The sequence below is a fragment of the Balaenoptera musculus genome, chromosome 15 (assembly GCF_009873245.2).
Source record: "Balaenoptera musculus isolate JJ_BM4_2016_0621 chromosome 15, mBalMus1.pri.v3, whole genome shotgun sequence".
NCBI classification, from domain to species: Eukaryota; Metazoa; Chordata; class Mammalia; order Artiodactyla; family Balaenopteridae; genus Balaenoptera; species Balaenoptera musculus.
The window spans coordinates 4,199,010-4,222,942 of record NC_045799.1 but is presented as its reverse complement, the minus strand read 5'-3'; the positions used below and the strand labels follow the sequence as shown (position 1 = coordinate 4,222,942).

General features: G+C 41.2%; 1 protein-coding gene across 11 annotated transcripts in view; it reads left to right on the top strand.

Annotated features, from left to right (window-relative positions):
* The window catches only part of GNAS (GNAS complex locus), a 54,857-nt gene extending 47,202 nt beyond the window's left edge, over positions 1-7,655 (top strand). For 6 of the 11 annotated variants that reach the window (XM_036827534.1, XM_036827533.1, XM_036827532.1 and 3 more), the window contains 10 exons: positions 341-395; positions 482-601; positions 2,335-2,432; positions 5,587-5,641; positions 5,779-5,852; positions 5,984-6,042; positions 6,151-6,271; positions 6,438-6,568; positions 6,785-6,852; positions 7,130-7,553. In XM_036827534.1, the coding sequence (XP_036683429.1) occupies positions 341-395; positions 482-601; positions 2,335-2,432; positions 5,587-5,641; positions 5,779-5,852; positions 5,984-6,042; positions 6,151-6,271; positions 6,438-6,568; positions 6,785-6,852; positions 7,130-7,276 (928 nt within the window). In that variant the 3' untranslated portion in view covers positions 7,277-7,553. Of the gene's footprint in view, positions 1-337; positions 396-481; positions 602-2,334; positions 2,433-5,586; positions 5,642-5,778; positions 5,853-5,983; positions 6,043-6,150; positions 6,272-6,437; positions 6,569-6,784; positions 6,853-7,129 lie in introns of all 11 variants that reach the window. The other 5 variants (XM_036827539.1, XM_036827541.1, XM_036827537.1 and 2 more) reach the window with 2 other exon arrangements.
* The last annotated feature ends 16,278 nt before the right edge of the window (positions 7,656-23,933 follow it).

Sequence of the window (23,933 nt, the reverse complement as noted above, 5' to 3'; positions counted from 1 at the left end):
AATCTTTTCGGAAGTGCTGGAGTGCGCTGTGGGCCTCAAGAAAATGGAAGCACCTCTGAATAGTGATGAGCCAGCCCCCACTTCTGGTACAGTAGCCTTGATCCTTATCTAGATGCCGACTTGGTAATCTGCCCCAATTGGGCGTGTCCTCGGGACACAGTCTGGGAGGTTATGATTTGAAACCACCTTTATTCAGGAACCTCCAACCTCTGCACAGATCTGAACCCACCACTCCTTCAAGAACAGAATACTATTTTAGTTGGAAAATCGTGATTGAAGCGACACTGTGAGTCAGCGTGATGCAATATGATTTTTTTTTTCCTTTTCAATCCCACTGTAGTGAGAAGGCCACCAAAGTGCAGGACATCAAAAACAACCTGAAAGAGGCCATTGAAGTACGTGCCCGGTCCTTTTTGTCGTTCTTTTAGCCTCCCTTTCAGACAGCGCTGTCCCCCTGACCGCTTTGCTCCATCATTTTCAGACCATCGTGGCCGCCATGAGCAACCTGGTGCCCCCCGTGGAGCTGGCCAACCCCGAGAACCAGTTCAGAGTGGACTACATTCTGAGCGTGATGAATGTGCCAGACTTTGATTTCCCTCCCGTAAGCTAAGCCCCCGCCCCTTCCCACCCCACACCCCCCCCCGGGATGCCCCCCCCCCACAGGCGCACTGCCAGCGAAACCCATTTCTGTGATATTGATAGGAAAAATAATCATTAGAGCTTTGGTCAAGATGGATGAGCGAATTTCTGTCACCCCTCGTCAATCTTGGCTCGCCCGTCCCCGCAAGTAAACATCACAGTTCAATACTACAATTCTCACTGTATTAGACTGTAAATCTTTATGAGAGAAAAAGTCATGAGTCGTGGCAGCCTTAATTATTCCCTTATACACATCTTGTGACAAACGAAACTGTTAAGTATGGCACACAAATGCTAATTGTCCAGCTAATCGAAAATATCCTAAGATACCAAGGAATGCAGAAATGAAGTGCCAGCTCTGAGTTTTATAAACGGAAGATATTCTCATTTTAAACAATTTGCCATTTAACCTTTATTAAGGTTTTTCTAAAGTCAGTCCTTGTCTTGGGGCAAATGAAGTCTTTTCTCATTATTCAAAAAAAAGAAAGAAAAGACCTTCACCTAAATAAATCATAACCCAGGGACTGTCCTCTGTGCACCCTGGCTGGCGTGCAGGACACTGCTTACAAAGATTTGTCTGCTCCATAAAGAACTATTTTTAGGGAACACAAAATTGCCTGTGGCCCAAGCATATATGTTTTGACCCCTTTGTGGGGGAAGAATAGTTTATAAGAGGGGAACAGGAAACAAGATGGAAAGATGGGCAAGTTTATAAGGCCCAGAAGGAAAAGACTTGTCTACAGCAAAAACAATGACTTATTGTTGCCTTTTGTCAGGCTTTCGTGGGAATTTGTGTTTGTGTATTTTAAATGGGTTTGGCTGCAAACTTCTCCTAGCAAGGAAGCAGTATTAGTAAGTATGGCTAGGTAAATTCTTTTAAATGGAAAAAAAGTCGAGCAGTAAACACAGCACACATAATGCCAAACACAGACTTTTTCATGAGACGTGATTCTGTATTTCTAATAGGAGAAAAAAGGCAGCCCGTTAAAAATACACCAGGACGGTGACCGCTTAAGGGTCTTCTGTTAGCTGAACTTCACGTTCCTGCCTACTTTTGACCCTCTTCTTGCTGCATTCACATTGCAGAAAAACCTTCTCTTTCCTTGTAAGGGACGAATTGCCCCGATACAATTAAAAATGTTTTTCTGTTCAAATGAAATGTGAATCATGACCTACTGCAATTTAAAACCACGCACAGGTCATTTGCTCTTTTGATTGACAGGCATTGACGGACAAGGTCAGATTTGCCAGCGACTCCCAACCATAATATTTTTTTCTAAAATTCAGATTTTCCTGGAAGGAAAATTTCGACCCCACCACATCTTCACAAATGAAAACGTCCTGTTTCCACGACATGGAATCATATATTGGCAGCGCCTCCTAATTAGATTATACGTCCTAGATGAGCCGTTGGGTGAAGAAACAAAGTTATTCAATAGTTTACTCTGGCCCCTCCCCCCACTCCCAAAAATATAGGATGACAACTACCCAAGAGCAGTAATTCACAATCAGAGGACAGCAGGATTCAATTTTTGAATACGTTTAGCACGCCGAAGGTCTTTATGAACGCCCATTCCTTAGTTTGCCCCGAAATTGGGAATAATCACACCCAGGGTTGGTGGCAGAGTGAACTCCGGTCTCACTGACTTGGAGCAGCTCCCGCGTCTAAACCTTCCCTCTCGTGTTCACTTTCAGGAATTCTACGAGCACGCCAAGGCTCTGTGGGAGGACGAGGGGGTGCGTGCCTGCTACGAGCGCTCCAACGAGTACCAGCTCATTGACTGCGCGCAGTAGTGAGTAACGCCGTCTCCACGTCCGCGCACACGGGCACGCGGAGAGAACCTTACAAACCTCGACTCCCACTTTCCAAGTTACTTGTAAATGAGTTCTTTTCATAGGAGCCAGCAGCCAGTTATTCCCACCTGCGGTTAGAAAGTTCTAGTCTGATTCATTTGTTTCATAAAGCCCTTAATTGCACTCTTTAGTGCGGTGACATTATTTTTATACAAACAATTAATGCCTGTTAGAGCAAAATGATAATTACCTGCAATAAAGTGACATTTATAATGAACTAGCTTGAAGTAATTAACTGAATTGGCCTCCGAGCATTTTAGGGAGATAGGGCAGCTCTCACACTTTGGATCAGGTAGAAATATTCTATTTGATTGCTGTAATGTAAAAACCTGACAAAGAGGAACAGTGAGGACAAAAATATGCCTCCTCCTCCTTGGTGACTGATAAGTTGCTTTGCTGTTTCTGCTATCAGGTAGGTGAGTACCATAGCTGCCGGAGTCCAGTATTTCTAGTTCATCTAGAGTCGGGTATTGTGTTGAATTCCATTTCCTATCCTTATTTATTCATTCACACTGGGCCTTAATTCAAGGGTGCTCCCCCCATGGGGTCCTCGCTCTGTCCTTTCATGGGCTGTCTTCCAGTGGATGTGATAACACAGCTGGAAAGTTGCCTTTTAAATAGTTTATGACCTTCCTTATCCCGTACATAATATAGCAAATATGTGATGTTCGGAGCCATAAACAATATTTTAAAGATATCGTTTGTTTGCTGATGTTGCACAAATGTACTAAGTGGTCTCAGTTATCATTTTCTCAAGTTGGATTGTCTTTTACGACCGGGGGAAGGGCAAGAGAGATTTGTGATGTTTTAGCCTCTCTCATGTAAGTAACTGAAACTCACGAACAATTTTGCTATTGAAAATATTAAGTAACCAGGACCAAGGTACCCCGGCTGGCTCACAAAAAGCTAAAATCGCCTTACGTAGGAGCCCCACGCCGGAGGAACTTATTGTGAAAACCACTCGAATAAACAGGAGGGAGGAAGAGGTGACAGCACTCAAACAGCAAACACAAAGCAAGCTCCCCAGAATCCTGTTATAGACACATCACACAGGCTGATGTTAGGGGCTGTGAAACCTATCAATCTATCTTTCCCTGGCCCTGCTTTCCCATCGGAAATGCATTTGATTATTTTCAGTTGTCACACATGTAGCTATTTTGTGATTTAATATACAAGCAAATCTGTATATTTTTTCAAGGAGCAGAAAAACAGTCCATCTGGGCCGGTCCCTGTGACCCTCCCACCCCCACCCCTTCTTCAACAAAGCCCCTGATTTTCTCAAAAGTTTGAGCTTAAAGCTGGAAGTGCTAATTATAGTAACGCAAAACAAATGGAAATCCTGGAATTGTTTGCCTTTTGTATTTTGGATCCAAGTCAGAAGTACAGGTACAAGATTAGGAGGGTTTAACCATCCCAGTTTTGAGCGCTCTGGAAGGGGGGAGGGTGTAACAACTTCATTGATGAACAGTTTAGCCAGTTTTTTTTTTTTTTGAATCTCACACCATTTAAAAGTTGTTTTTTTAAGGCAAAATTCAGTTACTCCTGCAACTTTATCTGAAAATGGCAACATTTGCACAATTTATGGAAAGTTTCAAGGGAACTCCGGGAAAAAGAGAACATAGCTTGAATCTTATAAAATGTCTTCCCCAGCCCGATGATTAAAGTAGCCCTGCCTTTGCAGTGACCAACGTGTTTCTGGTTTAACGGCCTTTATGTTAAAGTTGAGCTCCTGGTACCTTGCCCGTTCCTTAAGGTGCCTATTTTTATTTGTTGAGCTGGGGTTTGGCTGGCCTTACTCCAGATGTCTCTCTCACAAGATTTGGTGCTGATGATCTATTTATAGAACTGTGGTTCTGTTGCCATGGCAACGTGCTGCAGGCCAGGGCGGCTGGGGAGCTATTTCTGGCCCGGTGCTGTAATGTAAGACTGATTGGGCAAGTCGGTATATCCTCTAAGCCAGACTAACTTTAAACTGGTAAAAAGGAAGGAGGGGGGGAAAAAAAAAAAAACCTTATAGAATTTCTTTAAATAGACTTTTCTCTCTTTGTGATTTTTTTCTGATTAGCCCACTTTACAACAATCCAGACCCCTGCCCCCAAAAAAGCTGGTTTTAATATTAACTTTCCACAGTAATTAAATTAGTCCAGTCTTTTAGAAGTTATTTTTCCTAACAGTGTGTCTAGTCACGCAACACAAGTAAGATACTTTTTACTTTGGGAACAGTTATGGCTGTGGAGCGGGAGATAGAAAACACTGCTTTTCCCTCTAAAGCTTTCGCATCACTAATGACGGCCCCTGAGACCAACCCCCGCCCCTCCACCGTACTTGCTCCCTGCCCAGATAAGGGCCCCTAACCTGGATGGCCCTGAGGTTTTTTGAAAACTCAAAGTTTAATATCTGGACTGTTCTATTTCATGGACCAAGTAGAACGGAAGGGAACTTTGTGTCTGTTTCCTGTTCACTGTGGTAAGGGCCAAAAGGGCCCCTTCTTAAAAGTAGAAGGAAGGGATACCCTTTCTGAGTAACTCAATCTTATTTTCATTAGTCCCTTGGGGAAAAAAATCCTTGTTCCTTTTAAGTGTGCCATCTTTTTCATTTTTTTAAAAAAACTGCGTGACATGGAAGGGTACAATTTTCAAACTACTTGCCGTTTTAGTCAAAGCCAAACAATTTGAAAATCTGAATTTTTTACTCAGTCTTTATCAAATGGCACAAAATCAGATAGACCTGATTTTGGGCCCTCAGCTAATTGACATGCACAGAACCAGCCTTTTAAAATTAAAGCAAGACCAGAGCTCTGCACTGGCCTGTGCTGTACCTGTAGGCCAGGGGTCCTGAGAGCCCACCCCTAGTTCCTGGTTCCTAGACCTACTGGTCAGCCAGGTACATTTATCTTAAATTCTGTTTGCTCTAACCTTTTCTAAGGCATAAGCTTGGACCCATAATGAACACAAGCAAAGTCCCCATTGACTTAATGCCAGGTAACTGTGGGGTGATCATTTCCATTTAGCTGGACTTGGCAGAGAGGCAGGAATAGTGGGCAAAGTGGCATGAGTGTGTGGTCACCCCTGTGCATCTTTCTTTTCCTCCCAGCTTCCTGGACAAGATTGACGTCATCAAGCAGGCTGACTATGTGCCCAGCGACCAGGTATGCACACGGTCTCACAAGCAGAGGACGTGGAGCTCTCTTTCCAACCTAGTCAAGACTTTTGCTCCAGATTGTCAATTATTAATAATGTTTTGGTTGGTTTGGGTGAGATCCCTTGACCTAAGATTTTGTTTTAGGACCTGCTGCGCTGCCGCGTCCTGACTTCTGGAATCTTTGAGACCAAGTTCCAGGTGGATAAAGTCAACTTCCAGTAAGTAAATGGTTCCCTTTAAAAAAAGAAAAAAAGAGAGAGAGAGAGATTTCTTGACGTTCCCTCTGGCAGGGAGAACGGTGGACCAGTGTTGGCCCTTGGAGTGACCAGGTGTCATTTCTCTCCTGCAGCATGTTTGACGTGGGCGGCCAGCGTGATGAACGCCGCAAATGGATCCAGTGCTTCAATGGTACGGAAGCCATGGGCTTCTCTGCTCTTTAAGGACATTCTGGTTTTTTCATCGTTGAGGATCATTTTCTCTTCTAACATGCACTGCTTTTGCTTTCTTGTGCCGAAGATGTGACTGCCATCATCTTTGTGGTTGCCAGCAGCAGCTACAACATGGTCATCCGGGAAGACAACCAGACCAACCGCCTGCAGGAGGCCCTGAACCTCTTCAAGAGCATCTGGAACAACAGGTTTGTGCGGTGACCCCCCGGTCTCCTCCCCACTGATCTCAAGGCCCTGTATTTGCATGGCTAGTAGAAAAGAATCCTGTGCAAGTTCTTGGGCAAGCATCTCAAACCCCTTGCAGAAAGAATGCTTTCTTTTCCTGGGCATTAAACCCGTGTCTCTCTTTCTTAGATGGCTGCGCACCATCTCTGTGATTCTGTTCCTCAACAAGCAAGATCTGCTCGCTGAGAAAGTCCTTGCTGGAAAATCGAAGATTGAGGACTACTTTCCAGAATTTGCTCGCTACACTACTCCTGAGGATGGTATGTGTGGCCTTCTGCAGTTGATTAGTGCCCCTTGGTCCTATGGGGTGTCTTGCATATGTTAAAATTTTCCGTTCTGGATTTTAAAAATGAACGTCCTCTAAGAATGGAAACCCCCCCTCCCCCAACCACCACCACACTATAAGGGATCTGTAGGGGGAGCCAAAGAACCTTATTTTAATCACTTAAGTAACAAAATATTTATATTCTTTACAGCGACTCCCGAGCCCGGAGAGGACCCACGCGTGACCCGGGCCAAGTACTTCATTCGAGATGAATTTCTGGTGAGTAGAGACTGTCTTTAGTTCCCTCTCTCTGCTTGTTCTCTTATTCTTAGGGGTGTAAGTTCCCTTAATTCTAAATTTGGGGATCAAACCATCCACTTCCTCAGTGTTATTTCACCAATAGCCGGTATGAATCTTAGCCTTTGTGCCCCTCAACTTGGGTTTGTTTTCACATAACATCAGCGACTGGTGGGCAGTCCTTGGTAGATGACCCCACTGCTGACAGGGGGAGTTACTGGAGAGGCGGCACTGACCGAGTTTCCTTCTGTGCCCACAGAGAATCAGCACTGCTAGTGGAGACGGGCGCCACTATTGCTACCCTCACTTCACCTGCGCTGTGGACACAGAGAACATTCGCCGTGTGTTCAACGACTGCCGTGACATCATCCAGCGCATGCACCTCCGTCAGTATGAGCTGCTCTAAGAAGGGAACTTCCAAATTTAATTAAGGCCTTAAGCACAATTAATTAAAAGTGAAACGTAATTGTACACGCAGTTGATCACCCACCATAGGGCATGATTAACAAAGCAACCTTTCCTTTCCCTCAAGTGATTTTGCGAAACCCCCTTTACCCTTCAGCTTGCTTAAATATTCCAAATTTAGAAAGCTTAAGGCGGCCTACAGAAAAAGATAAAGGAAAAAAAGGCCACAAACGTTCCCTCTCTCTTTAAGTAAGTAAAATAACAGCAGCAAACAGAAATAAAGAAATAAAAGAATAAATGACATAAATGAAACAAATGAAATAAATATTGTGTTGTGCAGCATTAAAAAAAATCAAAATAAAAATTAAATGTGAGCAAAGGATGTGACTCCAGTGAATTATTTGTGGTTTCAAGCAGACACCCATTGTTCAGGATTTTGACTGCATCAAAAGTTGGGAGGCCCCCGTGTTGAGGTGACAAGGCCCCAAGGTTATAAGTGGGTATAAAATATTGCCACTCTATGTTTTTGTTGACCTAATCTTGGGTTTCTGAAAACAATTTGCAGACAATACAAAATGTCCATCCTGTCCTCCTCTCAAAACCATGCCCCATAGAAAGCCACTAAGCCCCATCAAAAAAGTTCTAGGGCTTCCCTGGTGGCGCAGTGGTTGAGAATCTGCCTGCCAATGCAGGGGACACGGGTTCGAGCCCTGGTCTGGGAAGATCCCACATGCCGCGGAGCAACTGGGCCCGTGAGCCACAATTACTGAGCCTGCGCGTCTGGAGCCTGTGCTCCGCAACAAGAGAGGCCGCGATAGTGAGAGGCCCGCGCACCGTGATGAAGAGTCGCCCCCGCTTGCCACAACTAGAGAAAGCCCTCGCACAGAAACGAAGACCCAACACAGCCATAAATTAGTTAATTAATTTAAAAAAAAAAAAAGTTCTATACTTTGATCACTGCTGCCCTATCCAAAGAGTCTACCAACTTATACCCTTATATATTGTCTCACAGTGTGCCTGCTTACCTAGTCTCCCCAAATAGGTGTTTGAATTTCGGCTGTCTGTCTTGCATTAAGACAGGGACTCAGTTGGGTGGGAGGAATTTAGGAATGCAGTTTACAATCAGGAAAAGTGGAGTTATTCAAGAAATGGTGTACAATGTATATTAAATCATCACATTTTACACTTTAAATATCTTAAAATTTTGTCAATTATATCTCAGTAAAGGTGGGAGGTGGGGGGTAAGGAGGAATAAAGCTGGTACAAAGCTATCAAATAATCAGAAAGAAATGGTGTAGCGATTTGGGGAAAAACTTAAACTGGATCCCTACACCTCATTCCATACACAAATGAACTTAGTGTGGGTCAAACACATATGTTTAAATACAAAAAGTTACTTCAAAAAAGGTCATTTTTTACAATGAAAATCTTGGTTCATAGAAGGCCTCTCTAAGCATGACCTAAGATTTAAGAAACATAAGGGGGATGGGGTGGGGGAGGACTGTATGAAAATTAAAATCAAATATGAACGGGGGTGGGAGTGGAGGCTGGGTAAAAACCTGTAACAAAGGGTTAATTTCCCTAATAAGCAAAGAGCTCTTAAGAATTAATAAGCAAGCCCATCACAAAAATGGGCAAGGTACATAAACCAGCAATTCTACTTTTTAAAAAGGTACAAATAACTAATTATCCCTACCTTGTTCCATACACAAATGAACTCAACGTGGGTCAAACATATCTTTAAGTACAAAAAGTTACTTTAAAAATGGCAATTTTTATAATTAAAATCTTGGTCTATAGAAGGCCTCTCTAAGCATGACCTAAGATTTAAAAAAATCATAAAGAGGGGTGGGGGATGACCGTACAAAAATTAATATCAAATATGAATGGGGTGGGGGGGGAGACTAGGTAAAAATCTGTAACAAAGGGTTAGTTTCCCTAATAAGCAAAGAGGTCTGAAGAATTAATAAGCAAGCACCTCGCAAAAATGGGCAGGGTACATGAACAAGCAATTTTACTTTTTTAAAAAGGTACAAATAACTAATTAACATTGGGGAAACCATGCAACCTCACTCATAATGAAGTGAAATACAAATAAAACAATCTTCCACCACTGTTGGGGGAGGGGGTGGCCACCAGCACTCGTGGGCCCCACATCAAACTCTGAATCCTTGGTGGGTTATGGCTTAGACCTGAGGTCCACTTGGGCTCCCTAGTCCTTCACCCCCCCAGGCTCATCCCTTAAGTTCGTGGTCACCCATGGTGTGGCTTCCTGGAGGGGTGGGAGGGAGAGACCAGTTTGCCCCCAGCATCAATCATTGCACCCTCTGAAACTGGCCAAATAGGACAGTAATCAAGTTGATTCTGTAATTCAGGCCAAAAACCTACTTCCTGTTCCATTTTCTAGGTCAAATTAATCCCAGCCAATTAATCCTCAAGCAGAGTATACCAGAGGTGAGCAAAGCATGCCCCACGGAGGGCAGAAAAAGTAGCAAATACCCCATGTCCATAAACCTTCCCAAAGCTTCCTATGTAACATTCATTCCACATAAAAATTGTTGGCTTACTAGGTAGATTTCATTACAAAACGACCCTCAAACCCCCCGAAATTAACATATAATCTACACGAGTGCTTGCTATGCAAATATAGCCAGAAGACCAGTCCCCAAATTCCCATAATCGTCCAAAGTACTCCAAATAAACACAATTAACTAAAACCTAGGCAACAAGTACAAGACCAGCCCACCATACAAACAACCGTCCAAGTAAAGTGCTGGGGGAGAATAAAGTCCCAAAGCCCCTCTTCCAAGATGGCCGCCTGTATGCCCCGCCCACACAGAAATTCTAGAGCCTTCTTCTCTGAATAATCCACATAAGATTGCCATAGCGCTAGCCACATAGCCATCACAATTAGGAAACAAATTCTCAGGCTATAGAACATTTATACATAGAAAATGATATCCCAGAATCCCCGGCCCTTGCTGGTCAAAACTGGCAGAGACTTTGTGATGACGTCCAGAAAGAGGGTAATAAAAGTCACGGTTATCCACCCCCTACCCTACTATGTGCCAATTAAATCACTGCCCAATGAGACAGGTACAGCTATTACTGCCATTTTACGAGGCCTAGAGAGGCCAAAGTAACTTGCCCCAAGAGTTAAGCAGGGAAAATGGGCTTCAAACTCAGGTAGCCAAAGCCCACTGCTTGGCTACTACAATATCCTGTAGTTCTAAAAGATACAGAAAAAAAGAGAAGGTCTCCTGTTGTTTTCCTGGATGCCAGTTGCCAGGAGCCCAGGACCCATGACCCCAAGGGGAAATCCTGCATGTCTCCATTGATTCCATATCCGGTGGTGATGGTGGGGTTGGGGGGGGAGAGGGACGTCCTCGTCCCTCAGAGAATGGCACTGGACACACTCCTGCCTTACCCCCAGTTCAGAGGTTTGCCATGGGGCCACCTTCAGTCACTCAGATGTGTTTCAGGGTCCCTTCTCCTCCTTGGGATTTATCCCTTCTACTAAAACAATTTCATTTTCGTTTTCCCTTTGACTTGGTACCAAACGTAACTCTTAGAGGGCTATTTTAAAATCTAAATTCTAGGATCTTCAGAATTCCAAAAAATCATGAAGAATTTCATCTAAATATTTGATTACAATAAACCATTAGTTTTTTAATTGTTAGCTGAATTTTACATCCCTACTCAAATGCAAAACAACATATTTTTCTAAAAGTAACAATTTGTGCTCCACTTTATAAAGCTGTAGAGGCCAAATATTAAAAATAACTATTCTCTGATCTTTTTGAGATTAAAAAATAATAATAATAATAAACCACTAAGCCCCCTGAGGGTTTAGTTTGAGGAGGGTCTAGAATTGGGCAGAAATTTTACCCACCTTCACTTTTATTTAAATGTAGGCAAAATTATCCCCAAAGAAATGGCCACCTCAGAACAGCCTTTCTATGTCAAATGGTATTCTCTCATGATAATGGTTTCTTGGACATTTTTGGTGATCTTTTTACTCAACAAATATATAGAGAGTACAGAACCTATGCCAGCCACTGGGATTTCTGCTCTCATGGGTAAGTTCTATCAGGGGAGACATGCATTTACGAAATAAATAACTAAGAGAATTACAAATGATGAAAAGGTCTCTGGGCCAATAAACAGGATGGGGGTGATGGGGAATGGCAGCTATTTGGGGAGGAATTCCACTTGAGATAGAATAGCCAGGGAGGGCTTCTCGGAGGAGGTGACTTTTCTTATGGGAATGCAAAGGATGACAAGGAGCTAGTCATCTAAGTATGAGTAGCAAACATCACTATTCTTTAATCAATATTACTTATTAAAACATTATAATTAACATTTATGGAGCACTTTACCATGTGCCAGGCACTGTCCTAGGCCCTTTATATGGATTATCTCATTTAATCATTTTGAAACCCTAGGAGGATATACCCTATCATCTGTACAAGATGTAACCAATCTGTATCCCATTGTACAAAAATGAAAAAGGTAAAATACATCTAAAACACTGTGAATAATTTATGCAAATTATGCTTTTAACAATGGTTACACTAAAAAGGCCATGCAATATGCACTTAATTTGTGTAATTGCTACTCAGGTTCCTAACTTAGAGTTGGGGAATTTGGTGTCTCTACAATAATTTTTCTGTATATAAACATTTACATACTATGAACAACTAAAACTGTCCGGTTTCGCCTAAAAACTGTCTGGTTTCACCTATCTTACTTTCTATATCAGTTAGGAATGTATTCAGCTGCAAATAATGGAACCCTGACTTGGAGCGGCACAAACAGAGGCTTATACCTCTTACTTACCAAGAATTCTGGAGGTAGGTGTTTCCTGGTGTTATCTCAGCAGCTCATCTATGCCAGAGCCTATGCCTCCACAATTCTCTTGGCTTCTCTCCTGTGGTTGCAAAATGGTATCATGTCTTAGCCTAAGGCAGAAAGGAGAAGAAAAGGACAGCCCAATCAATTCTCTCATCAGGAATGCAAATGCTTTGTAGATGCCCTTTGTTCTCTCTACCATGTGAAATATAGATACCAGGATAGCAAGATAAATAGTTAGATGGCGAGATAAATAGCTAGCTAGCTAGATAAGACAGAAAAGTATGCGTTCAATAACACTATTACACACACACACACAGATTTATAATTTTTTGTCGCATGGACCATGATGGAACTTTAGAAAGATACACCCAGAACCTGTAGTTTTTAAGGATTAGGGAATATAGCAGGTAAAAACATTCAAATCATAAAGGACTAATTTGCATAATTATATATAAATTAGTTTGAAAGCTTGAATGAAATAGATAATTGTCCAGAAAAATACTGTTTATCAAAACTGACTGGAGACAAAAAAATCTAAGCAGTCCGCTTAACATAGGAGGGGAAAAAAAATACAGAGCCTAGAGAGCACCATGACAAAAGGGCTTCAGCCTCTTGTTGTGGGAACCTAGTGAGTGGAAGGAAACATGAAGGAGGCTTATGGGGCACCAGGGTCTGCTTCTTGATCTAAATGCTGATTAAACAAATATACTCTATTTGAGAAAATTCGCTGAACTGTACACCTATGATTTGATATTTTTTTTCAGTATATATACTGAAAAATAATTTTAGGATGGAGGGGAGGAAGGAAAATTTTTTTTTTTTTTATAATGAGGAAAAGGAAAAAGGCACCAGACCCTTGTAATTCTATAGGGGAATTCTACTAAACCTTTAAAGGTCAAATAATTCCAATACTACTTAAAATTATTCCAGCATATAATGAAAGGAAACTTTCAAAAGTATTTTTATGAAGTATAACACTGACTCTGAAACGTGCCAAACATTGCATCCAAAAATAAAATTACAAACCAATCTCATTTATGAATATCAATCATAAAATCTTTTTTTTTTTTTTAAACACTACACAAATAGTTTGTTTATTTATTTATTTACAGCTGTGTTGGGTCTTCGTTTCTGTGCGAGGGCTTTCTCTAGTTGTGGCAAGTGGGGGCCACTCTTCATCGCAGTGCACGGGCCTCTCCCTATCGCGGCCTCTCTTGTTGCGGAGCACAGGCTCCAGACGTGCAGGCTCAGCAATTGTGGCTCACGGGCCTAGTCGCTCCACGGCATGTGGGATCCTCCCAGACCAGGGCTCGAACCCGTGTCCCCTGCATTGGCAGGCAGATTTTCAACCACTGCGCCACCAGGGAGGCCCCAATCATAAAATCTTAAAATACAAGCAAGCAGAATCCAATATTAGTTTAAAAAAATAAAACATCATGCCTAGGTAAGATTTATTCTATGAATTCAAGCCTGGTTCAATATTGGCAAAATAGTAATATTTGCCAAATTTTAACACCCATTTATATTTTTTAAAATCCAATAAAATAGTGATTAATGGATGCTCCCTTAATATGAGTCTATGTAGCATATATTATATAAATGTTATATATATATAAATTATATATGTATGATACATATATAAAATATATTTTTCTACAAAACACAACATTTTATGTAATGAGGAATATCTAAAAGCTTTTCCACCAATGTCAGGAACAAGAATCAAAAAAGACAAGGATGCCTCACGTTGCCATACTATATTTATCATTTTATCGAAAATATAAGCCAATTCAATTAGACAAAAGAAAGCAATCAGAGGTCTGAGAGTTGGAAAGAAAGAAGTAAAACTATTCTTTATTGCAAATGATATAATTAAATACCATAAGTCCCCTCCCAAAAAAAATTCACAGAAAAACAATTACTAAAAAATGAGAATTTAGTAAGAAATAGGTTTATAAGATCAACATACAAAAATCCGTAGCCTTTTAATAACTGATTTTCTTTCTGGATGTTCTATCCAACAGCTGACTTGAACAACACAATAGACCACATAGACACAAAGACCTAACAGATATATACTACTGAATAAACCTTATTCTCAAATGCACATGAAATATTCTCTAGGATAAATCATGTGTTAGGTCACAAAACAAATCTTAACAAATTTAAGAAGATCAAAATCATGCCAAGTATCTTTCCCATCTAACATGGAATGAAACTAGAAATCAAAACACTAAGAAAATGAGAAAATTCACAAATGTGGCAAGTAAATAACACATTCTTGAACGATTATTAGGTCAAAGAGGAAATTTTTAAAAAAGGAAATTTTAAAAGTATTTTGAGGGCTTCCCTGGTGGCACAGTGGTTAAGAATCCGCCTGCCAATGCAGGGGTCATGGGTTCGAGCCCTGGTCCGGGAAGATCCCACATGCCGCAGAGCAACTAAGCCTGTGCACCACAACTACTGAGCCTGCGCTCTAGAGCCCACGAGCCACAACTACTGAAGCCCACATGCCTAGAGTCCGTGCTCCACAACAAGAGAAGCCACCACAATGAGAAACCCGCACACCACAACGAAGAGTAGCCCCCACTTGCTGCAACTAGAGAAAGCCCGCACGCAGCAACAAAGACCCAACTCAGCCAAAAATAAATAAATAAATAAATAAATAAATAAATTTATTTTAAAAAAGTATTTTGAGATAAACAAAATTGAAACTATAACATGACAAAACTTATGGGATGCAGCAAAAGCAGCACTAAGAGGGATGTTTACAGTGATAAACTCCTACATTAAAAAAGAGGAAAGACCTCAAATAAACAACATAACTTTACATCTCAAAAAACTAGAAAAAGAAGAACTAAGCCGAAAGCTAGTGAAAGGAAGGAGATAATAAAGATTAGAGCAGAAGTAAATCAAATAGAGAATAGAAAAACAATAGGAAAAAAACCAGGAGTTGGTTTTATGAAAATATAAACAAAACCAACAAACCCTTAGCTAGACTGGCAGAAAAAAAGAGAGAAGACTCAAATTTTACAAATCAGAAATGAAAGAGGAGCCATTATGACAGATGCCTCAGAAATAAAAAAAGATCATAAGGGATTATTATGAACAATTATATGCCAACAAACTGGATAACCTAGATAAAATAGATAAATCCTAGAAACATACAACCTGCCAAAACTTAAGAAGAAACAGAAATCCTGAACAGACTAATAACAAATAAGGAGATTGAATTAGTAAGCAAATCCTTCCCAAAAAAGAAAAGCCCAGGACCAGATGGCTTCTTGGGTGAATTCTACCAAACATTCATAGAAGAATTTATACCAATTCTTATTAAACTCTTCCAAAATAATAGAAGAGGGAGCACTTCCAAACTCATTTTATGAGGTAGGCATCACCCTAATACCAAAGCCAGACAAAGATAAGAAAAGAAAGCTACAGACCAATATCCCTGATGAACATAGATGCAAAAATCCTCAATAAAATACTAACAAACCAAATTTAATAACACATTAAAAAGTTCATATACCATGAACCAGTGGGATTTATCCCTGGGATGCAAAGATAGTTATACGTGTGCAAATCAATCAATGTGATACACCATATTAACAGAATGAAAGGTTAAAATCACATGATCATCTCAATCAATGCAGAAAAACATTTGACAAAGTTTAACATCCATTCATGATAGAAAATCTCAACAAAATCAGTGTAGAAGAAACTTAACACAATAAGGCCACATATGAAAAGCCTACTTCTAACACAATAATCAATGGGGAAAAACTGAAAGCTTTTCCTCTAAGATTCAGTACAAAGCAAACATGCCCACTCTCATCTGTTTTGTTCAGCATAGTACTAGAAGTTGTAGCTAGAGCAATTAGACAAGAAAAAGAAATAAAAGGCATCTAAATTGGAAAGGAAGAAGTAAAATTAGTTCTCTTTGCAGACGACATGATCATATATGTAGAAAACTCTCAAGACTCAACAACAACCAAAAATACTGTTAGAACTAGTAAATGAATTCAGTAAAGTTGCAGGATAAAAAAAATCAACTTACAAAAATGAGTCACAGGGACTTCCCTGGTGGCGCAGTGGTTAAGAATCCGCTTGACAGTGCAGGAGACATGGGTTCGATCCCTGGTCCGGGAAGATCCCACATGCGGAGCGGCTGAGCCCGTGCGCCACAACTACTGAAGCCTGCGCGCCTATAGCCTGTGCTCCACAACAAGAGAAGCCACTGCAGTGAGAGGCCTGCGCACCGCGGCGAAGAGTGGCCCCCGCTCGCCGCAACTAGAGAAAGCCTGTGTGCAGCAACGAAGACCCAACGCAGCCAAAAAATAAAAAAATAAATAAATAAATAAATAAAAATAAAAAATAAAAATAATCCACAAAAAAATAAAAAAAAATAAAAAAAAAATGAGTCACAATTCTATACAAAAAACAAATTATCCTAAAAGGAAGTTGAGAAAACAGTTCCATCACAAAAGCAAGAAAAAGAATAAAATACTTAGAAATAAACTTAACCAAAGAGGTGAAAGACTGGTGCACTAAAAATGATAAAACACTGATGAAAGAAATTAAAGAAAACATAGGTGAACGGAAAGACATCCTATGTTCATGGATTGGAAGAATATTGTTAAAATGTCTATTCTACCCAAAATGATCGATAGATTCCATGCAATCTCTATCAAAATCCCAAAGGCACTGCTTACAGAAATAGAAAAAAATTCCTAAAATTAGCGAGGAACAACAAAAGATCCCAAATAGCCAAAACAATCTTGAACAAGAACAACAAAGCTGGGGGCAACACACTTCCTTATTTAAAAGTACATTACAAAGCTAGAGTAATCAAAACAGTATGGTACTGGCATAAAAATGGACATAAGGAAAAATGGAACAGAATAGAGAGCCCAGAAATAAATCCACACATCTATGGTCAACTGACTTTTGACAAGATTACCAATGAGGAAAGGATAGTCTCTTGATTAAATGGTATACGGAAAACTGGATATCCACAAGCAGAAGAATGAATCACTTCACTGTACACCTGAAACTAACACATTGCAAATTAACTATACTTAAATTTTTTTTTAATAAATTAATTTTATTTATTTATTTTTGGCTGCGTTGGGTCTCCGTTGCTGTGCGCAGGCTTTCTCTAGTTGCAGCGAGCAGGGGCTACTCTTCGTCACGGTGTGTGGGCTTCTCATTGTGGTGGCTTCTCTTGCTGCGGAGCACCGGCTCTACGCACACAGGCTCCAGTAGTTGTGGCTCGTGGGCTCTAGAGCACAGGCTCAGTAGTTGTGGTGCATGGGCTTAGTTGCTCCACAGCATGTGGGATCTTCCTGGACCAGGGCTCGAACCCGTGTCCCCTGCAATGGCAGGCGGATTCTTTTTTTTTTTTTTTAAAGTTATACAATTTTTATTTATTTGTTTATTTATTTATGGCCATGTTGGGTCTTCGTTTCTGTGCGAGGGCTTTCTCTAGTTGCGGCAAGTGGGGGCCACTCTTCATCGCGGTGCACGGGCCTTTCATTATTGTGGCCTCTCTTGTTGTGGAGCACAGGCTCCAGACGCGCAGGCTCAGTAATTGTGGCTCACGGGCCTAGTTGCTCCACGGCATGTGGGATCTTCCCAGACCAGGGCTCGAACCCGTGTCCCCTGCATTGGCAGGCAGATTCTCAACCACTGCGCCACCAGGGAAGCCCCTGGCAGGCGGATTCTTAACCACTGAGTCACCAGGGAAGCCCCCTATACTTCAATTTTTTTTTAAATAAATTTATTTATTTTATTTATTTATTTTTGGTTGCGTTGGGTCCTCCTTGCTGCACGTGGGCTTTCTCTAGTTGCGGGAGCAGGGGCTACTCTTCGTTGCAGTTCACGGGCTCCAGGAGTTGTGGCACGTGGGCTCAGTAGTTGTGGCTCGCGGGCTCTAGAGCACAGGCTCAGTAGTTGTGGTGCACAGGCTTAGTTGCTCTGCGGCATGTGGGATCTTCCCGGACCAGGGCTTGAACCCGTGTCTCCTGCATTGGCAGGCAGATTCTTAACCACTGTGCCACCAGGGAAGCCCCTATACTTCAATTTTTAAAGAATGGTTAAAAAAAAAAAGAAAAAATATCAACTCAAAATGGATTAAATAAAGACCTGAAGTCATAAAGCTAAAATAAGAAAACATAGGAAAAAAGCTTTTTGACATTGGTCTGGGTGATGATTTTTTGGATATGACACTGAAAGCACAGGCAACAAAAGTAAAAATAGACAAGTAGGATTGCATTAAACCAAAAAGCTTCAGCACAGCAACGGAAACAATCAACAGAGTGAAAACCTGATTATAAAATAGGCAAAGGACATGAATAGATATTTCTCAAAAGAAGACATACAAATGGCCAACAGGTATATAAAAAGGCACTCTATCATTAATCATCAGGGAAATGCAAATCAAAACTACAATGAGATATTGCCTCACACCTGTTATAATGGCTATTATCAAAAAGGCAAAATATAAGTGTTGGTGAGGATGTGGAGAATAGGGAACCCTTGTCCATTATTGGTGGGATGTAAGTCAGTGCAGCTGTTATGGAAAACAGTATGGAGGTTCTTCAAAAAATTAAATATAGAGATACCATATGATCTGGCAATCCTACTTCTGAGCATCTGCCAAAGGAAATGCAATCAGTATCTTGAGTATCCCTCCTCTCCTGTTTATTGCAGCATTAGTCACAATTGCCAAGATATGCAAACTGCCTAAATCTGTCTATGGACAAATACATAAAGAAAATACTGTATATACAATGGAATATTATTCAGCCTTAAAAATGAAGTAAATCCTGTCATTTACAATAATATGAATGAACCTGGATGACATTATGCTAAGTGAAATAAGCCAGACACAGAAAGACAAGTATTGTGTGATGTCCCTTATATGTGGAATCTAACAGAGTCAAACTCATAGAAGCAGAGAATTAGGATGGTGGTTACCAGGGGCTGGGGTGATGGGGGGGGCAGGGGGTGGTGAGGGGGCTGGACTGTTGTTCAGGAGGTAAAGTTTCAGTTACGCAAATGAATAAGTCCTGGGGATCTGATGTACACAATGTGACTTTTGTTAATACTGTATTGTATGCTTGAAATTTGGTAGGAGAGTAGATCTTAAGTGTTCTCACTACAAAGAAAAAAAAAGAAAAAGAAAATGCTATCTATGTGAAGTGATGGATGTGTTAATGAGCGTAATGTGGTGATATATCAAAACATCAAGCTGTACAACTTAAATATATACATTTTCCATTGTCAATTATACCTCAATAAAGATGGGGGAAAATCAGTTAGCATGTGAAAGGTAAAACAAAGTTTTTAGGAGAAAGCATAGAAAACTACTGCTTGGATATGGCCCACATGTTGTATTTGTGTTGTTTGTTTGCGTTTTAATTAATTAATTAATTAATTAAATTTGGCTGCACTGGGTCTTAGTTGCGGCATGTGGGATCTAGTTCCCTGACCAAGGATCGAACCTGGGCCCCCTGCATTGGGAGCACAGAATCCTAGCCACTGGACCACCAGGGAAGTCCCTTGTATTTGGTTTATATGACTCTTTTTTTTTTTTAATATTTATTTATTTATTTTTGGCTGCACTGGGTCTTCATTGCTGCGTGTGGGCTTTCTTTAGTTGTGGTGAGCGGGGGCTACTCTTTGTTGCGGTGCGCAGGCTTCTCATTGCGGTGGCCTCTCCTGTTGCGAAGCACGGGCTCCAGGCGCACAGGCTTCAGTAGTTGTGGCTCTCAGGCTCTACAGCGCAGGCTCAGCAGTTGTGGCATACAGGCTCAGCTGCTCTGCAGCATGTGGGATCTTCCCGGACCAGGGCTCAAACCCGTGTCCCCTGCATTGGCAGGCGGATTCTTAACCACTGCGCCACCAGGGAAGTCCCTATATGACTCTTAAATCTTGTTTAATTTGTAGGTTTCTCGCTCTCTTCCATTTTTTTTTTTCTTTTACAACACTTATTACAATTTAGTTGTTGAAGGAAAAGGGTTATTGTCCTCTACAGTTTTCCATAGTTTAGATTTTGCTGATTGCATCCCATAGTATAGACCTATTTGGAATTCTTATTTGAACAAACCAACTACTTTTTTTTTTTAACAGATTATTTTTTTAATTAATTAATTTATTTATTTATGGCTGTGTTGGGTCTTCGTTTCTGTGCGAGGGCTTTCTCTAGTTGCGGCGAGCGGGGGCCACTCTTCATCGCGGTGCGCGGGCCTCTCACTATCGCGGCCTCTCTTGTTGCGGAGCACAGGCTCCAGACACGCAGGCTCAGTAGTTGTGGCTCACGGGCCTAGTTGCTCCGCGGCATGTGGGATTTTCCCAGACCAGGGCTCGAACCCGTGTCCCCTGCATTGGCAGGCAGACTCTCAACCACTGCGCCACCAGGGAAGCCCAACTACTTTTTAAAATTATGAAAAAAATAAAAAATAAAAAAATGAAATTATCAGGAAAATCTGAACAATAAATGGGTATTTGACAATATTTTTAAAATTGGTGTTAATTTTTTAGTATGTGACAGGGGAATTATAGCGATAATTTTTAAGGAATTCTAATATTTTAGGTGTACCCACTGAAACAAAATAATATGATGTTCCAAAAGAATCCAGTGGGGTAGGAGTGGGAGCAGTGGGTAGTCTGGTAATTCCTTAACAACAGGCTCTCCAGCCCGGAGGTGGGAGAGAGAAGGAAGGCTTGTAGTATTTGCCAATTTCCATGATGTAAATACCCCCATCACAGTTGGTTGCAAACTCCCAGCAGTGTGTCACTGAACATGGAATTGGGAAGAAAATCAGGTCTTGGCAGGCAGAGCAAGGCAGATCCAGGACATCACTGATAGGGGGCAGAGGCGAAACAAGATTGGCTGTGAGTTGATACTGGTTGAACCCGGAGGATGGGTCCATGGGGGTTCATTATACTATCCTAATCTTTTAAATGGAGATGTAATTGACATATAACATTGTATTCGCTTTAGGTGTACAACATAATGATTTGATTCATGTATATATTACAAAATGATTACCACAATAAGTTAACATCCATTGCCACACAGTTACAATTTTTTTTTCTCGCGATGAGAACTTTTAAGATCTGCTCTCTTAGCAACTTTCAAATAGACAATACTGTCTTATTAACTATAGTCACCACGCTGTACATGACACCCATCTAATTTTGAATATGCTAATTTTGTAAGAAAAATTTTAAAACAAGGAAAAAAAAATCCTAAATCTCAAGATTAAATTTTTAAAAACTTCTAGTGTTATGAGTGGCCATTGCAAATAATGATGAACAAGAATTACATGTAGGGACTTTCCTGGTGGTCCAGTGGTTAAGAATCTGCCTTCCAATGCAGGGGATGCAGGTTCAATCCCTGGTCCGGGAACTAAGATCCCACACGCCCGTGGGACAACTAAGCCCACGTCACAATGAAAGATCGTATGCCACAACTAAAACCCGATACAGCCAAATATATAAATAAATAATTTAAAAAAAAAACAAGAATTAGATGTAATCACATCAGTGGTCCACGAGAGACATGCCAAAGTAAATTAATGACAAAAGGAAGAGCTACAATGTTGAGTGCCTACTACCTGCTTGACCCGGTTTAGTGCTTTACAAGGAATAACTCGACGGGCTACTATTATCTGTGCTTTACAGGAACTCAAGGAGTAGAAAGCTGAACAATTTCCTTGGTCTACAATCACACAGCCATAAGTGGCAGAGCTGGGATTCAAATCCAGATAATGGGACTCTAGAGCCTGTGATTTTAAACTCTGACCCAAGACTCTTGATTCAAAAAAACACCCAAAATTGTTGGACTGGAAATAAACTCAGTGATGTTGCTGAATGATAGCCAATCCGCCATCTAGGAAACCCTTTCCCCATCACTGATTCACCCAATGCCTCCAGTAGACCAGTGCTGGACCTGCTGATGGCGACCAGGCAGCTTGGCCCCTGTTCCCATGGAGTACTTCTCTACCGAGAGGCAAAGTGCATTTCCAAAATGGGGATTTCGTTGACATGGGGCTCAATGGGACCGGGGCAGGAGGATTGTTAATATAAATTTCTGGGTTCGTTTTTTATCGCCATGGTGTTCTGGTAGTTTCTCTGCATAAATCTGTTGAGAGTAATTTTCTCTCTTTGTCACAGCACAGACTATTTTATCCACTCAGCAGATATTTACTGAACACTTACTATCCCCCAAACGCTGTGCTAGGCACCAGAATGACAGCAGTGAACAGAGTGGGAAAGCTCTGTCATTCTAGAGACTGAGACAGTAATGGTAACCTAATAAATAATCGAGGTGAGTCAGAGGGTCACAAGGTCTATGTAAAGTGACATGATGTGATGCGGTGGTGGAGTTGCTTAGAAAGATGTGGTCAGGGAAGGCTTCTTGGAGGAGGTGACACTGGAACCGAGACCTGAAGGGTAAGAAGAGTATGAGGGTCTGAGGAAGGAGCTCGAGCCACTGGGCACAACCCCAAGGAAGGCTGAGTGCCCTCCATGTCTTTCAAGCACACATTTTGAGACACAAATGTGCTTTTGTAATGAGGGTCTTTGGGGACTTACTATGTAGGTGGTCTATGGCCTTGCATCCCAGATTCCTTCCTTTCCTAAGTGAGGTTCTACAGAAATACACACGAAGAGCTGAGATTCTGGCCGAGAGGAGGTCGGACTTGGGGGTGGGGCTAGGAAGAGAGTGAAAGATGGAAAGACTCACATATCAGAATCTGGAGTCAATGGCCTCCACCACAGAGCCCAGAAGAGCACCTGGTACAAAGTCATGAGTTTGAGGATGAAACACCTGGAGAGACAGGAGGGCGTTTGCGTCAATTTTCTCCTGAAATTGACGAGCTCATCAATATGGCTCCTCCAATAATAGGAAGGTGAGTGTAGGACCTCCCTGACCCCACCTACCAATACTGTTCCTCCCCTTTGCTGCTTCAGAGATGAAGTTCAAGTCTGAGAATAAGTGAGATCAGCTGCTAGAAATGAGGATCCATGGACCAGTAACAAGAATTGGTTCTGCTCTTTTTCCAAGAGGAGAGAAATAGCTAAAGAAAAAATGTACTGTGACCTTGTTCCCCAAGGTCGGGGTACCTCGAAGGAAAGACAGTCTCTATTGAGTTGGGTTTCAGGGAACAAGGTCTTTGAGGAATGGAAAACCACACACAGGGTTGGGATTACCGAGCAGCCCCCGAAGCAAAGGTTAAGAATGCTTTTGTGTATGCTCACCATTTATTCCCTGATCATCTGGCATTTGCTTTAGAATTTTATAGATTGGCAAACTGGGGATATCGTAGTAACTGATCAGTGGGGGCATTCTAAATTATGTTCTTGGGGTTTTATGATTTATTAGTGCTTAGCAAACATCTCAAGACCCATTATAAATCCCATTGCATTTAGTAAATCTTTAGTTATTCAATATTTCTCCCGCTTTCTTTCTTTCCCAATTATCAAGTAGCCTTTGGTGGCAGAGTCCACAAAGACAAAATTTTTCTGATGGCTCTCAAGATTGTAATGTCTTAGATTCCTTAGGTTTGATGAACCCTTTATGTAGTTTCATTCATGTGATTTGATTCTACATTTTTTCTCTTAATTTCAAACGAAAACCTTTTTTAGTATCAGATTGCAAATAGATTGGCCACTAAAAAGCTGTAGATCAGAAAAATAGGGGCTCCTAAAGAAAAAACGGTAAAAAGGTGAGGGAGAAATCAGACTGGTTTTAAGGAAAAATTCAAATTTTCTCGCCTTCTCAGAAAAAGAGAATT